The sequence below is a fragment of the Phoxinus phoxinus genome (genome assembly GCF_949152265.1).
Source record: "Phoxinus phoxinus genome assembly, chromosome: 13".
Lineage (NCBI taxonomy): Eukaryota > Metazoa > Chordata > Actinopteri > Cypriniformes > Leuciscidae > Phoxinus > Phoxinus phoxinus.
The window spans coordinates 18,162,274-18,177,188 of record NC_136888.1 but is presented as its reverse complement, the minus strand read 5'-3'; the positions used below and the strand labels follow the sequence as shown (position 1 = coordinate 18,177,188).

Below are 14,915 nucleotides of genomic sequence, written 5' to 3'. Positions count from 1 at the left end.
TTCTGAGAATATAGTTCCCAGTATGTATACGGTTTGAAGATGGCTGTGTCTCATGTGACCTTGTTATTTGTACACGCCGTGACTATACAAATCACAGCATGTAAATAGGAAAATGTTGGCGTTATTTTGTCACTTATTGGGAGCAGTATGCTAGCTGGAGCAGTTTACCTCCCGTCTTTGTGCTAAGCTAGGCTAGCGGTGGGTGTGTCAAACAGAGTTATGGCACACATGCAGATGAAAAGGGTATGTATGGACTTATCTAACTCTGGGGGATACAGTGAATAAGCTAAAGTCGCAGAAAGTCGGCGTGTTCCTTTAAGAATATAAGTAGGCTGCCTTGTATAGAGTACTGCAGGATTGACGTAAATTTGTAGGCCAAACCTGGAAGTGAGCATCACACTGGTTCCCTCAACAAAAACCCAATATGATTTTTCCATAGGTTTTTGAATTATCACAAACAATAAGCTCTGCGTTCAACAAATTATCACAAACAATAAGCTCTGTGTTCAACAAAAGTTCATGATAGCTGCATGTTTTGGCCATTAAGATAATTTTCATAAATGAACACAACTTTTATGAATTTTGAAGCCTAAATCCAATCGGCAGAAAAACATTACCTAATCTTTGGCTATGAACGAACTACACTATGGTTGCTCAACTTCAATGTCACAAGTGGGGTGCAACTGGTGTGTTTTATCGTAGAATGAAACTTACAAATATTTCGATCTTGTGTTCACTGACCACAGAACTTATTTCATTCTTTTAAGCCAAATCCAATTGACTTCTGAACGATGGAACCATAAGTGCTTAAATGCTAACATGTTTCTGGGTTTTGGCCTACAAAAATACATCATCCCTACAGCACTCTATTGAGTAAGAAGGTCAATCATTAATATTTTCTATTATTTTGTATCATAGTCAAGTTCAATAGTCCTTAGACTCTGGTTTAGTTTCATAATTATAATTAATTTCGTATGATGAAGGTTTTGTGAAGTAGTTTGTTAGTAATTCAAGGTCAAATAATTTCTAAACCTCAGTGCCATCATTTCACCCCGCTGTTTTGAGAGATTGTTTAGAATTATAAAATTACAGCGCCCAACTTTAGTCAAGTGTCTCAAACATTCAAACACGTGTCATTTGCAGAGTAAATGCTCTGAACTCTAAGGAAGAAAATGAATGATTCTCAAAGCATCGACTATTATTTCTATTATGTGTGTTTTAATTTGTCTGTATATTTTGCAGTGTTTTAAGGGCTTTGTGCAAAGGGCATGAGGAATTTTCCAAGGGCCACACAAAATTTTGTTATTTATTTTAGTTTTTTACCCCCAATAAAGGGATATTTATTAATTAATGAAAATTTCTTTAATTAATTACTCACTCTGAAATTAAATCTGAAAGATGAAATTTAAGATCTTTCTGTCCCTCCATAGACAGCAATGCAACTGACACTTTGACACAAGAGATCGTAAAATTAATCCATATGAATTGAGCTGCTTAGTCCAAAAATTTCTGAAGAGACACTAACACTTTATATGATGAACAGATTGAATTAAGACTTTAAATTCTCTTTATGAACTTTTTGACGTGTCAAAGTGTCAGTTGCGTAGCTGTCAATGGAGGGACTTAAATCTCTCAGATTTCATCAAAAAGATCTTCATTTGTGTTCTGAAAATGAACGAAAGTCTTACGAGTTTGGAACAGCACGAGGGTGAGTAATTAATGAATTTTGGTGAACTATTCCTTTAATGCTTTTTCTACATGAACTGGACATAGTAAATGTTGTCTTGTCAGACCATTATGAATAAATAGTACATAATCATTTTGAAATATTTATATATCAAACATGTACCATATGTACAATGTTTTATCTAAATGGCATAACTTTTTTTTTATTAAAAATGTTTTTTTTTAGGTTGCAGATATTTCAAATCTTTATTTGATTTGCCACTTTATTACACGACATAATTCGTTTTTGGCAAATGAGGCTTTGTGTACATTTTCTTACCGCAAGCACAATTATTATCTTGTGTAAATGTCATTGGGTAGCACTGGCTGGTTCACTCAGCCCTGAGATTTTAACACTCGAGAGAGAGCGCTTCTCTCCAAACCATCAACAAGAAAGTCAACAACACACACGAACCATCAACAACACACACACACACACACACACACAGGCAATGGTAATAAACCACAACACTGTGGGGCTTTTCACACTATGCTTAACCCTGGGTTTATGTCATTTTAAACCTGGGTAAAGAAAGTAGGTTATGAAAACCGGCTCCAGACCAGGGTTAGTAGTGAATTTAATGGTATACAATGTGAAACTGCGTCCTAGAATGTTAAAGTGAGTTGAATTAAAGTCAGTCACGTTTATTTATATAGACCACATTTAAAAACAACAGCTGTTGGCCAAAGTGCTGTACAAAGTGTAAACCGTTATCCTAATGTGTAAACATAAAAACACAAATAAACAATACACCACAATTTATACCACTAGGCCCACTTATGACCATACACAACAGTAAATAAGTGGGTTTCAAGCTAAGATTTAAAATCAATGTATGTTGGTGCAGCCTTTATGTAAGATGGCAGATTGTTCCAAAGCTGTGGAGCGGCCACTGAAAAGGCACGATCTCCTTTCAATTTTAAACGTGTCCTTGGAACAGTCAGCTGTAGACTACTGGTTGACCTAAGTTTTCTTAAAGCATTATGGTATTATTTAAAAGCAACATTTTCTATTATCATACAAGTGTGAAAAGCCCATCTGAAATGTTCGAGGTCATCTGAGGGAGCAAACCATCAAATACATGCTTCAAGGAAGGAAGAGTTTTGAACTCTGTCATGGCAACACAATAAAAAGTTAAAGAATAGTTTAGGACAATAGTTTTTCCAGTATATAGGCTGTGGAGAGAGAATTAAGCTCTAGTGATTGTCAGTTGTGAAAATATATGATCAAAAGCCAAGGTTGAATGGTGTGAACTTCCACCAGCCCAAGTGTAAAGTGAGTTTCAGTGTCTCACTAATGAAGGCGCTGTGCTGTGATATAAAAGTTTCTCGTTTCATTAAACAGGAGTCATGGGGTCACAGTCGGCTTTATCCACTCAGAGAAACAGGTGTTCAGGGTCAGAGTTCAGGCAGGGGTCAGGCCGGATTAGACATCCAGGACCATTACATTAAGTGATAAGCGTGAAATTCCTCATGCTTATAGTCTTAATCTCTTTGTTGCAAATGCACACACAAATAGGCATCCGCTCCCATATACAGTACATTACACATGTAACAAAAGTTTCCTTTTTAGTTAAATTCTGTTCTTTTGAACTTCATGGTTTCCACACAAATATTAAGCGCCACAACTTTTTTTTAACATTTATTTTTGGAGTATTTGCTGCTGAAAATGCAGCTTAGCCATCACATGAATAAATTACATTTTAAAATATATAAAAAAATAGTAAACCGTTTGAAATGTAATAATAGTTCACAGTATTACTGTTTTTTGATCAAATAATTTCAGCCTTGGTGAAGATAAGGAAGTTCTTTTAAAAATCTTGCCCAATAAATGAAAATAATTATAGCTTGTGAATCAACTAGTACAGTAGTGTTATAACATGTACTTGTTGATGAACTGAATATGCCTAATTTCTGTGTATTTTAACGTTATTCCCCAAAAAAATTGTAAACCAAGATAAAACCGCTAATGTACAGGGCTAACTAATTTTGGTTCTGTGGTTTTTCACTGGTAGATTGCTGCCCAGATCTGTCGTCAGGCTGGTTTGGTTCAGAAATCCAAAGATGTGATGGACTACACTTCAGAAAACTTTGCCATTGTCTTTGCTGCTATGGGGGTGAGTGGTTTTCTGTCTTTATTTGTGCCACGGTGTCCAATTATGTGTTTTCTTGTGTTTTTCGTGCTTGTTTTTACTCAAGCTTCCTTGTGTGCTCATTTTCTTTACAATAGTAAATCCTGCTTTACAACTAGGTCCCTATACATGAGTCAAGTTCTTGCATGAATTTCAGGATGCTTGTGTTAAATGATCCTCTCAGTGGACGGAATGTAAAATTGTGTCCGTTTAGTGTGAGTGGGTGAATGTTGGTCCTCATGGGTGACTTAATCCTGCTCTTCAGCACCACCTTAACCTTCTGCCCTCAACTGTCTGCTTCCTCTCCAAACCTTTGTTATTGTCACCTGAGTGGCTGCGGTCTGTCCTCTCAGACTGGTATTACCTGCGTCAGGTGTCAGGTTCACCTGTGTATTCAAGTGTGGAGGGCTTCCATTAACCCGTGCTTGAAATGTCACTGACCCAGCCTTGTGTCCTGTGGCCGCTGGGCTCCCGGTGCGGACTCAAGGCTAATGCATTCGCTTTTGACACCTTGTAACTCTAGATCTTGATTTTATGTGCAGGGTGGTCAAAATATAAAGGGAAAAGGATTTTCCTTCCTAGCAGGAAGTGTACTTCAAGAGGTCATTTTGAACTAATAGTGGAGATTTTGTTTTAACAATGAACAAGAAATACCTGACATTTGTCTGTTTCTCCAGCCTCTAATGAAATAACTGACTTTGGGTTTGTTTGGCGTTTCAGATGTTTTTTTTTGTTTTTTTGAATTCCAGGTCAACATGGAGACGGCACGCTTCTTCAAGTCAGACTTTGAGGAGAACGGTTCTATGGACAATGTGTGCTTGTTCCTGAACCTGGCCAACGATCCTACGTGAGAATTCATTTAAATGACCTCCATCCTCTTATGTTATGCATTTTGTATAACGTATTGACTATTTTAATGTTTTCTACATAGCATTGAACGCATCATCACCCCGCGTCTGGCTTTGACCACAGCGGAGTATCTGGCTTATCAGTGTGAGAAGCACGTGTTGGTCATCCTCACGGACATGAGCTCCTATGCAGAGGCTCTGAGAGAGGTGAGGACCATATCATATTGACATGCTAGAAGCAATGGCCTTTTACTTTACCAAAAAGTAAAAAAAAAAACTATTTCAAATAAATGCTGTGTACTTTCTATTCATCAAAGAATCCTGAAAAAACTTTGACCATATTGTCTGCAAAAATAATAATCAGCACAACTTTTTTCATCATTGATTATAATAGGAAATGTTTCTTGAGCACAAAAACCACATATTAGAAAGATTTCTGAAGGATCATAGAATGATGTCTGAGCGACACCGATGACTGGAATAACGGCTGCTAAAAATTCAGCTTTGCCATCACAAATTAATTACACTTTAAAATACACTATATGGACACTTGACCATCACACCAACAGGGACTTTAATAACATTGCATTCTAAATACATAGACATTCATATGGAGTTGCGTCCCCCTTTGAAGTTATAACAGCTTCCACTCGTATGGGAACGCTTACCACAAGATTTTGTGTTCCTGTGGGAATTTTTGGCATTTGTAAAGTCAGGCACTGTTGGACAAACAGAGAAGTGTGATTTGTCACTCCACAGAACACGTTTCCACTGCAGTAGCGGTGTGCTTTACACCACTCCAGCTGACGCTTGGCATTGTACTTGATGCGAGGCTGGCATGCAGCTGCTCGGCCATGAAAACCCATTCTATGAAGCTCCCGCTGCACAGTTTTTGTACTGATATTAATGCCAGTGGAAGTTTAGAACTTTTCATCTATGGAATCAGCAGAGCGTTGGTGACTTTCACGCACCATGCGCCTCAGTACTCGGTAATCTCGCTCTGTGACATTAAGTGGTCTTCCGTTCCACTTCGTTGCTGCTGTTCCTAAATGCTTGCACTTTCCAATAATGCCACTTACAGTTGACTGTGGAATATCTAACAGGGATGAGAATTCACAAACTGACTTTGTGAAGGTGGCATCCGATCACAGTACCCTACTTGAATTCGCTGAGCTCTTTAAAACAACCAATTTTCCCCATAAATGTTTGTAAATGCAGACCATAGCTACTAGCTAGGTGTTTGATTTTTATACTCCGGTGGCAATAGGTTTGATTGAAACACCCGAATTCAATAATTTTGAGGTGTGTCCCAATACTTGTCCATATAGTGTCTATTAAAATAGTTATTTCAAATTGTAATAGTATTTCACAATATTACTGTTCTTGCTGCTTTTTTTTATCAAAATAACTGGTCACATTTAATCTCGCTTGTGGCATCAAATGATTCAGGGTTTCCACCAGCACCCCTTCAAAAGAAATAAGTATGTGACATCCCATTGAATGCTGCTCTAGTATGCAATACTGCCCCTATAGAGTATAGTGACCATAAATTAATAAACTGAAGGAATTTCAGTGTTCCAGAAGGGTTTCTATTGGTAAGCGGACAAGCTATAAGAACTCATTCAGTGCGTTTTCTAACCATGTATGTCTTTATTTATTTAATAAATCTTATGGTGAATTCAGCCTTTTCAACAAACATGGTGGAAGGTCTCTTTTACAAAGGCATAATGCACATGTACCTCATATAAACAGTTCCTGTTGATATGAAAGCTTTCAAGGGACAAGTAGGTTTTTCTATTAGTTGCAAGGGCAGACAAATCTGCAACACATTCTCTGCTTTGTGGGGATTTTTCCAGTGCCCTGTTTTATGATGTATCATGTTGTTAGCCATTTAAATTTCATATCTGCTTAAGCATAATTGACCTTGTCATGTAAATAATCCTAAGTCTCTCTGTCTGGTTTTCTTATCATTTTATGATTTCCCAGCCATTATACTGTGCACTTCTTAGACTAGATGGAGATGCACAGCAAACGCATTTATATCCCATTACATGTATGTATATAACAACCTTACTTAGAGCCTCTCAACTCACATTAGCAATACGAGTTGTTGACTTTGCATGTACAGTGAAAACCGCTTAAGCAGAAAACGGCTATAAAAGAGCACAATCTCGTGTAACAAAAGGACAGTAACCCCCTCTTGACATTTGGAACCGTATTGGAGCAATGGCCAGCGTTACGGTTAGTATCTTGTTTCCTGTGTGGCTTATGTTGAAGAGCCACTGTGTCCAATCGTAATGAATGGATTTCAGCACCATCTGCCAAAGTGTAAGAATCATGTTTTAAACAAAACCCGATGTAAAACCAAGGCATTGGCTTTGTTCCGAATAGCATATTGGCATGCAACTAATATTGTTTCTGCTGTAAATTGTGTATATACACTGTGCAAAGTATGCACATTTTCTGTATGCATAAAATCAGTCAAGGACCCTACAGTACCACATTTGGCAAAAATGTGTAGCATGAACCTAAATTGTTTAATATGTTTATAAATGATATCTGCAAAACATCTGAAATACTTCAATTTATTTTGTTTGCTGATGATACAAATATTTTGGCATCTGGAGACAATTTACATCAACTGTGTCAAATTGTTAACATGGAACTTAAACGTGTTAACAAGTGGTTCAAACAAAACAAATTATCACTAAATCTGACTAAAAGTAAAATTATGATATTTGGTAAAGGTAATTATAATGCTCAGGAAACAATTCAGATAGATGGAGTTGATATAGAGCGGGTGCATGAAATTAAGTTCCTTGGAGTTATTATAGATGATAGAATAACTTGGAACTCTCATATTAAATATTTAATTTCTAAAATATCAAGAAGCATTTCAGTAATTGCAAAAGTAAAGCATATTTTAAACATCAAAGCTCTATATACTCTATACTGTTCTCTGATCTTGCCTCACTTACATTATTGTTCTGTGGTATGGGGTAGTACGTATAAAAGTACATTAAAACCAATTGTTCTGTTACAAAAAAGAGTTATTCGTTTGATCCATAAAGTTGGGTTTTCGGAACACACAAACTCATTATTTTTAAGATCTAAAATTATGAAGTTTCAGGACATTGTTGAGTATCAATTATTACAAATGCTATGCAAAGCCAGGCACAAATTGTTACCAAGTAAAATACAAAAAAGGTTCCAAGACCGTACTGGTGGTTATGAGTTACGTGATGAATTAAACTTTAGGACGCAGAAACATAGTACAACTCTGAAAAGTTTTAGTCCTACAGTTAAGGGGGTTCAATTGTGGAATAATTTAAAGATAGAGATGAAACGATGTTCAAACATCAATCATTTCAAATATAAATACAAACTAAAGATTTTTGAAAAATATAGAGTAGAAGAAATTAATTATTATTAGGTGCAATCATTATTGCTAGTGTACATAATCATCTTTGGTTGCTTTTGTTTTCTTATTGATGTTGCCATTGTGGTTGTTTAGTTGCTTTGCATTATGTTCCCTGGTACTATTGGTTCTATGTGGCATGAATTATTTATTTATTGATGTTGTCCTTGTGATTGTTTTGTTACTTTTGTATTAAGTTCCCTGGTACTATTGTAGTACTATTTATTGATGTTGTTCTTATGTTTGTTTTGTTGCTTTTGCACGGTTTCTTGGTACTATTGTGTACTATTTATTGTTGTTGTCTATGTGTTAGTTTTGTTGCTTTTGCTCTATGTTCCCTTGTACTATTGTGGTACTGTTTATTGATGTTGTCCTTGTGTTTGTTTGTTTGCTTTGTTCTAAGTTCCCTTGTACTATTGTTGTACGGTTTATTGATGGTTATTGATGTTGTCCTTGTGGTAGTCTTGTTGCTTTTGCACTATGTTCTATTGTGGAAGGAACATTTTTTATTATTTTTTAATTAATTTTGGGGGTGGGCGCTTATAAGCTTTAGCTTCAGCCCTCTCCTTTTTGAGCAGAATGATTAATGCTCAAATAAATAAATAAATAAATAAACTAGAGGAAGGTCAGCAAGTTGAGCACATTGCATTTCAAAATAGAATGATCTAGAGCACACTATTTTGAAATGCAATGTGCTCAACTTGCTGACCTTCCACTTGCTGTGTGATGAATGAACCAGAAGTAATATCTGACCAATATTTCATACATTTTTCTTGACTCATGATTGGATCAGACTGGTGGGAGAGAACGTTTTTACAAGGAAAAAATAAATAAATAGTTAAATCACTAGTGAAGATGGGGATGTTTTTAATAAAAAAATCAAGGTTGATGTTGCTTTTGATTTATTTGTCACACTGGAAGGGTAAGGGAAATGGAGTGTGTTGCTTTAGGAATACTGTATTCCATACAGTGTGCTCTGAATGTATACGGCACAGTTTGGTAAATATATTCGGTCACTTTATGAGTACAAAAAATATACATATGTAGTAGTAGTAAGGTAGTATGCCATTCCAAATTTACCAGTGGGGCATTATATAAACAGACGATTAGTACACAATAACATTTGTGTATACTTCATTCCACTCTGTTCCTCATCCTCCTGAAGATATTTTTTTTTTTTTGGCAGCATCTCCTTTCTTCCCCCCTCATGCCAGTGATTATCGGTTTTCTTCCACAAACATGTTTCTTCCACAAACATGTCTAAACGTGTCAAATGCATAATGCTCATTCTAAATAGTTATGCGTGCATGTGAAAGGACCATTCTCTCCTGCCTTTGTGCCACTGTAACCTTGGGATACATTCAGTCCTATCAAAGCTGCCTGCTTTGGCTTCTGCGGTTGGCAGCCACTTCCAAAGAGCTACGGGAGCATTAACATTTAACTCCCTCTCCCATTCAGCCTGGTAAAGGTGAGGCTCAGAACAGTGTCTACACTCGTTTTAACCTTGGGAGAAGATCTGCGTGTATTTTCTGCTTATAAAAGTGCCTGTGTGTAGATGTACAAAGTAGAAAACAGATTAACCTCATTTGACTGACTTGAAATGGCTGTCATTGATCGCTTGTTGTGGAACAGATGCTACTCTTTCGGGTTTTTTTGTAACTCCATTGTTATAAGATGCTTCTGTGGAACTTCACAGGAGACAATGGAAAACTTTTACACACACAGAACCTCTCTTGTCATGATGTTAAAAACCAATTTTATCCTGATGTGTTGCGGTTGTAGGTGTCTGCTGCTCGTGAAGAGGTGCCGGGTCGTCGTGGTTTCCCAGGTTACATGTACACTGATCTTGCTACAATCTATGAGCGTGCTGGAAGAGTGGAGGGCAGGAATGGATCAATCACCCAGATCCCCATTCTAACCATGCCTAATGATGGTACAAGCACATACACATTTATTTAGCTTTCTAAATTAGACCATAGACCCATTTTATATAACATTAATTAATATACTAATTTACTATAATATACTATAAACTTCAGTGTGAATCTCATCCTATGTTTGAGCTATGAAACTGCAATTTGTTTAGAAGTGTGCTATTACTTTTCTATGCAATCAAATTTAGAATTCAGCCTGATGGAAACAGTTAATAAATAAAACTATATATATATATATATATATATATATATATATATATATATATATATATATATATATATAGTAACTACAGGGGTTAAGGTTAGGTTTAGGTGTATGTTCAGGATTAGTACCTAGTTATTGTCCAGTTTTTGTAATTACTATAAGTACATCGTATGTACATGGGGGACAGAATTGTAAAATAAAGTGCTACCAATTATTTTGTTTATTAGTATTAGGTAGTTCCTTTTTTTTAATATATATATTTAAAAGTGCTGTCGCATCTAACATAAAAGTTTGGCTTTACATAATATATGTGTTTGTATATGTTATTAAATGTATATATTGTATAAATGTCTGTGTGTGTATATATTGTATATACACATACACATATATACAGCTTAGATGTGTATAAATATGCATGGGTATGTAGATATAAACAGACATGCACACACACACGTGTGTGTGTGTGTGTGTGTATATATATATATATATATATATATATGTAATAATATACAACATGTTATGTAAACAAACTTTTATGTTAATGTGATTCATCGATTTGACAGCACTAATATTTAATTATTTAGTTATTTTAGGTCTTTATTTTGTATTCTGGCCGGACACAGCAACTGCGCCCAGTAACTAGCACTCTTGATGGTTTTGGTTACTATAGAAACATCCTTGTGAAGGACCCGTGTGTGTTTCTGAATGGGTGTTCCCCCTTATAGCAGCACCAGGAAACCTCCATCTCATTTCGCTTTCTTTGCCCTTTTATTTCAGGCATCACAACATCACAATATTAATACACCACTTAATATCTTCAGATGCTGCAAATTAAATGAGCAACTAATAAATCTCATAATTTATGACTAGATTGAGCAAATGACTGAATAATACAAATGAAAAAAAAATAAAAAAGATAAATGCTCAAATCCGCTAATTTCTAATTTTCTCCCCGTTTCACACAGATATCACCCATCCGATCCCTGATTTGACTGGATACATCACAGAGGGACAGGTGTATGTAGACAGACAACTGCATAACAGACAGGTGAGAAGTTTTGCCAGTCATAACAAACAGCTGAAAAGCTTTGTGATCAGGAAATAAGATGCATAATCCATTTCAGAATCTGCAAAAGTACAGAAGGACCGATTAATGTTTCCTACACATTAATTTATTGGAACTAAGATTTAATACTTCACCTTTTAGATCTTCTTTTGTGAATTAGGAATACAGTTTCTTTGAAACTTTTTATTGTTATTTAGTTAAAGCTGCAGTCTGTAACTTTTTTTTATTTGTTCAAAATTGACAATTTATATAATAAGCAAGTACATCATGAATCCATTTTCCAAACCTTGTTTTTGTCTTATCCTGAATCTCTATGGTACACCTATAATAAGTGTTTATATTCAGACTATTTTAAACTGGTTTGGGTCGTACAACTGCGGAGTAGCACAGTACCTGTGTGACTAGTCATAGACATAAACAGAGAGAAGTACCTCCGGCTACAATGTTCTTCTGCAAGACGCATGCAGTTCTGTTAATTAGAGCACCAAAAGTTACGGACTACAGCTTTAATGTAGTTTAGTTTTTTTTCAGTTGGTATTTTAATTATTTATTTTGCCATATATTTTAATTAATTAATGGTTAGTTAGTTCCCTAATGTTCCTTATGCAAGATAACTTCTGAGGACTATTTAGTCTCCACACTATACATTCTATGTACATTCACACATTCTTGCACACTTGATTTCCAGATGAATATGAACGTATAATTCTTCATTCTTTGGTGTTCTTTTTGTCCCCACTTAAAGATCTATCCTCCCATCAATGTACTGCCATCTCTCTCTCGATTGATGAAATCTGCTATCGGAGAGGGCATGACCCGCAAAGATCACGCTGATGTCTCTAACCAGCTGGTAAAGTTGTTGAATGCTCTTACAACAGAATTTAATTTAATGTGATTTTTATTTTATTTTTTCAGTCTAATTCTCGCTCTGTTTCTATGTCAATCCCATAGTATGCATGTTATGCCATTGGTAAAGATGTTCAGGCCATGAAGGCTGTGGTGGGTGAGGAAGCTTTGACCTCAGATGACCTGCTGTACCTGGAGTTCTTGCAGAAGTTCGAAAAGAATTTCATTGCTCAAGGTACGTTTGTACTTAGATACCCTAGTGTGCGGTTCTCAATAATTCATAGCCACATTCACTCTAGATAGGTCTGAAATTAGCAGGAATGTTTAAACTCTCATTTTAATCAGATTTTTTTCATGTCTGCACTAGAAAGGAAATGTTAGGAAGACCCAATTATTTCAGCGTTTCTCTAACAAATGGAACTTTTTTTCTTTTCTTTTTTTTTAAGCAGTTCACCACACTATAGCAGTTTTACAGACTTTTTTAATTTTATTTTTTATTTCAAGGTTCTGCAGACTCGCGCATGTACACTATTATGCCATTTCACATTCTAGATTGGAAACCACTTGACAGTATTTCAGCCACTGCTCTTGCTCTGCCGCAAAGCACTTTTACCTCAGTGAATGTTCTTCTCAATGCTGCTGCTCTATAGTGTGGCACAAGGTGCAATGCCCTCTGTCTCCATCAAATCCTCCAATTAAAAAGAAGTATGCACATCTTTCATATTGATCGCAGCCCTATTTTTGGGATGAAATCTCTCGGCTTCCTTTGTCACACAATCGCTGTGTCATTGGTAGAAAAGGACACTGTCTAAGCTCTTCAGACACAGATGGATCTCAGTTATTGCTTACAGAGAACCAAACATCGGTTTACTCCTTTTTTTTTTTTTTTTTTCATCGGTTTTGTAGAACAATACAGTGTTTCCTTCAAGTAAAAAAAAAATTATGTTTAACTGAAATTCACCATTAAAGATGCTATGTGTCAGTCAGTGGTTTTGAATAGGATATTTATTTCAAATCATTTATTTCTCTTTTTTCTTTTTCTTTTTTCTTTGATTCAAAGCTTAAATATTGAAGCTTCTGATTGTAATTCCTATATTTTATCATTTGTATATATATCTATTCTATGTTCAGTACCACTCAAACGTTTGGGCAGGTTTTTTTTATTTTTTTATAATTGTTCCTATGATGCAAAGCTGAATTTTTTAGCAGCCATTACTCCAGTCTTGAGTGTCACGTGATCCTTCTGAAATTATTCTAATATGCTAAATTAGTGTAGAAACAGAAAATGTTCTTATCATTATCAATGTTGAAAAAAGTTGTGCTGCTTTGTTTTGTGGAAACCATAAAAAAAAATGTTGTACAAGTATTCAAAAGGAGAATAAAAGTATAACTTTTCTTATGATGCATAATGGAAGCTTGTGTGTTATGTCATGTGACTTAGATGAGATATGTGTCCATTTCTCTAGGTCCGTATGACAACAGAACTGTATTCGAGACGCTGGATATTGGTTGGCAGTTGCTCCGAATCTTCCCCAAAGAAATGCTGAAGAGAATTCCTCAGAGCACACTGGCCGAGTTCTACCCGAGAGAGTCCGCTGCCCGCCACTGAGCCTCCTAAGACCACTACATCTTCTGGAGGCATGGGCTAAAGGTCACCATGACCTGTCTCCCACAAAAAATCTCATCCCTTGTGTCCACCTTTAGCCTGACAAGTGATATTTAGGATTACAGGGCATAACTCTGGGATAATATACATTTATCATGCATAAAATTGTTTCATAAAAACGCATGTTGTCGTCTCATGTGTTATGACCCCCAGAGATTATTCCAGTGTCCCCCATTGTTGTGTTATACATGTTTGTGTGTACTGTATCATGTGGATAGGATGTGTAATTGTGCTGGAGATTCATACTGTCCTGTAGTTCATTTATTTTATTTTTGTTCAAGTTCATTGTAGTTCATTTCACTGTCTGAAGCCTAAAGAGAATATTAAAAACATTTGTGCTCAAAGGGAAATATTCAGGGCTCACTTGCACATGTGTGTGCTCGCTCACATCCTCCATTCATCTCTATAACAAGCGTAAAAATAATGTTTCTAAACATTCCAATATAAGTAATAAGAATATTTGAATTACAAATTCATTTATAGCCCTTATTCCCTTGGAAATATTTGCTTTTATTTATTTTAATATCCAAAAAAAACATTTAAATGAATACTTGCACACCAAACTTAGTTTCTGTTATGCTGATAGACAGGTAATTATAGGTGTTGAATGATCATATAGTGTGTGCTTGTCACTGACAGCTGTTATTTCCCTTTTAGAGGAGGATGGAGGATGTTTACAGCATCTGTGCTTTGAAATATGTTCTGCAATGTAAGACTGATTAAACATTCCCCTCTTACTCTGTATGTGTACATGTGTTTTACACGTTTTGTTTGCTGTTTAAACCTGTCAATCCTCTCAGATGAATTAAATTATATTGTTATATCGTGATTGGCTGACTGCTTCATTTTTTTTTCCATTTTTTTTTTCATTATAACAGTAATGTTAATTTGTGTGAAGTGGGACTGTCTACCAAAATAACAGTTTTCACATCAATATATAGTACTTTCAGGCTATACTTTACCCCAGGGATTGGTTTTACTAAAAGTAAAAGATCTCATGTTTAAGGTCAAATTACAGTTTGTTCTGCTATTGTCCGCTTCTTCTTTTTTTAAAGCAAATCACTGGTCACTTAGG

The 14,915-nt window shown here is 35.8% G+C and overlaps 1 protein-coding gene across 1 annotated transcript in view; it reads left to right on the top strand.

Annotated features, from left to right (window-relative positions):
* Positions 1 to 14,669, top strand: part of atp6v1ba (ATPase, H+ transporting, lysosomal, V1 subunit B, member a) — a 32,247-nt gene extending 17,578 nt beyond the window's left edge. The window contains exons 7-14 of the mRNA XM_079632254.1: positions 3,741 to 3,842; positions 4,607 to 4,704; positions 4,789 to 4,912; positions 9,906 to 10,056; positions 11,228 to 11,310; positions 12,074 to 12,178; positions 12,280 to 12,409; positions 13,641 to 14,669. Of these exons, the coding sequence (XP_079488380.1) occupies positions 3,741 to 3,842; positions 4,607 to 4,704; positions 4,789 to 4,912; positions 9,906 to 10,056; positions 11,228 to 11,310; positions 12,074 to 12,178; positions 12,280 to 12,409; positions 13,641 to 13,783 (936 nt within the window). The 3' untranslated portion in view covers positions 13,784 to 14,669. The remainder of the gene's footprint in view (positions 1 to 3,740; positions 3,843 to 4,606; positions 4,705 to 4,788; positions 4,913 to 9,905; positions 10,057 to 11,227; positions 11,311 to 12,073; positions 12,179 to 12,279; positions 12,410 to 13,640) is intronic.
* The last annotated feature ends 246 nt before the right edge of the window (positions 14,670 to 14,915 follow it).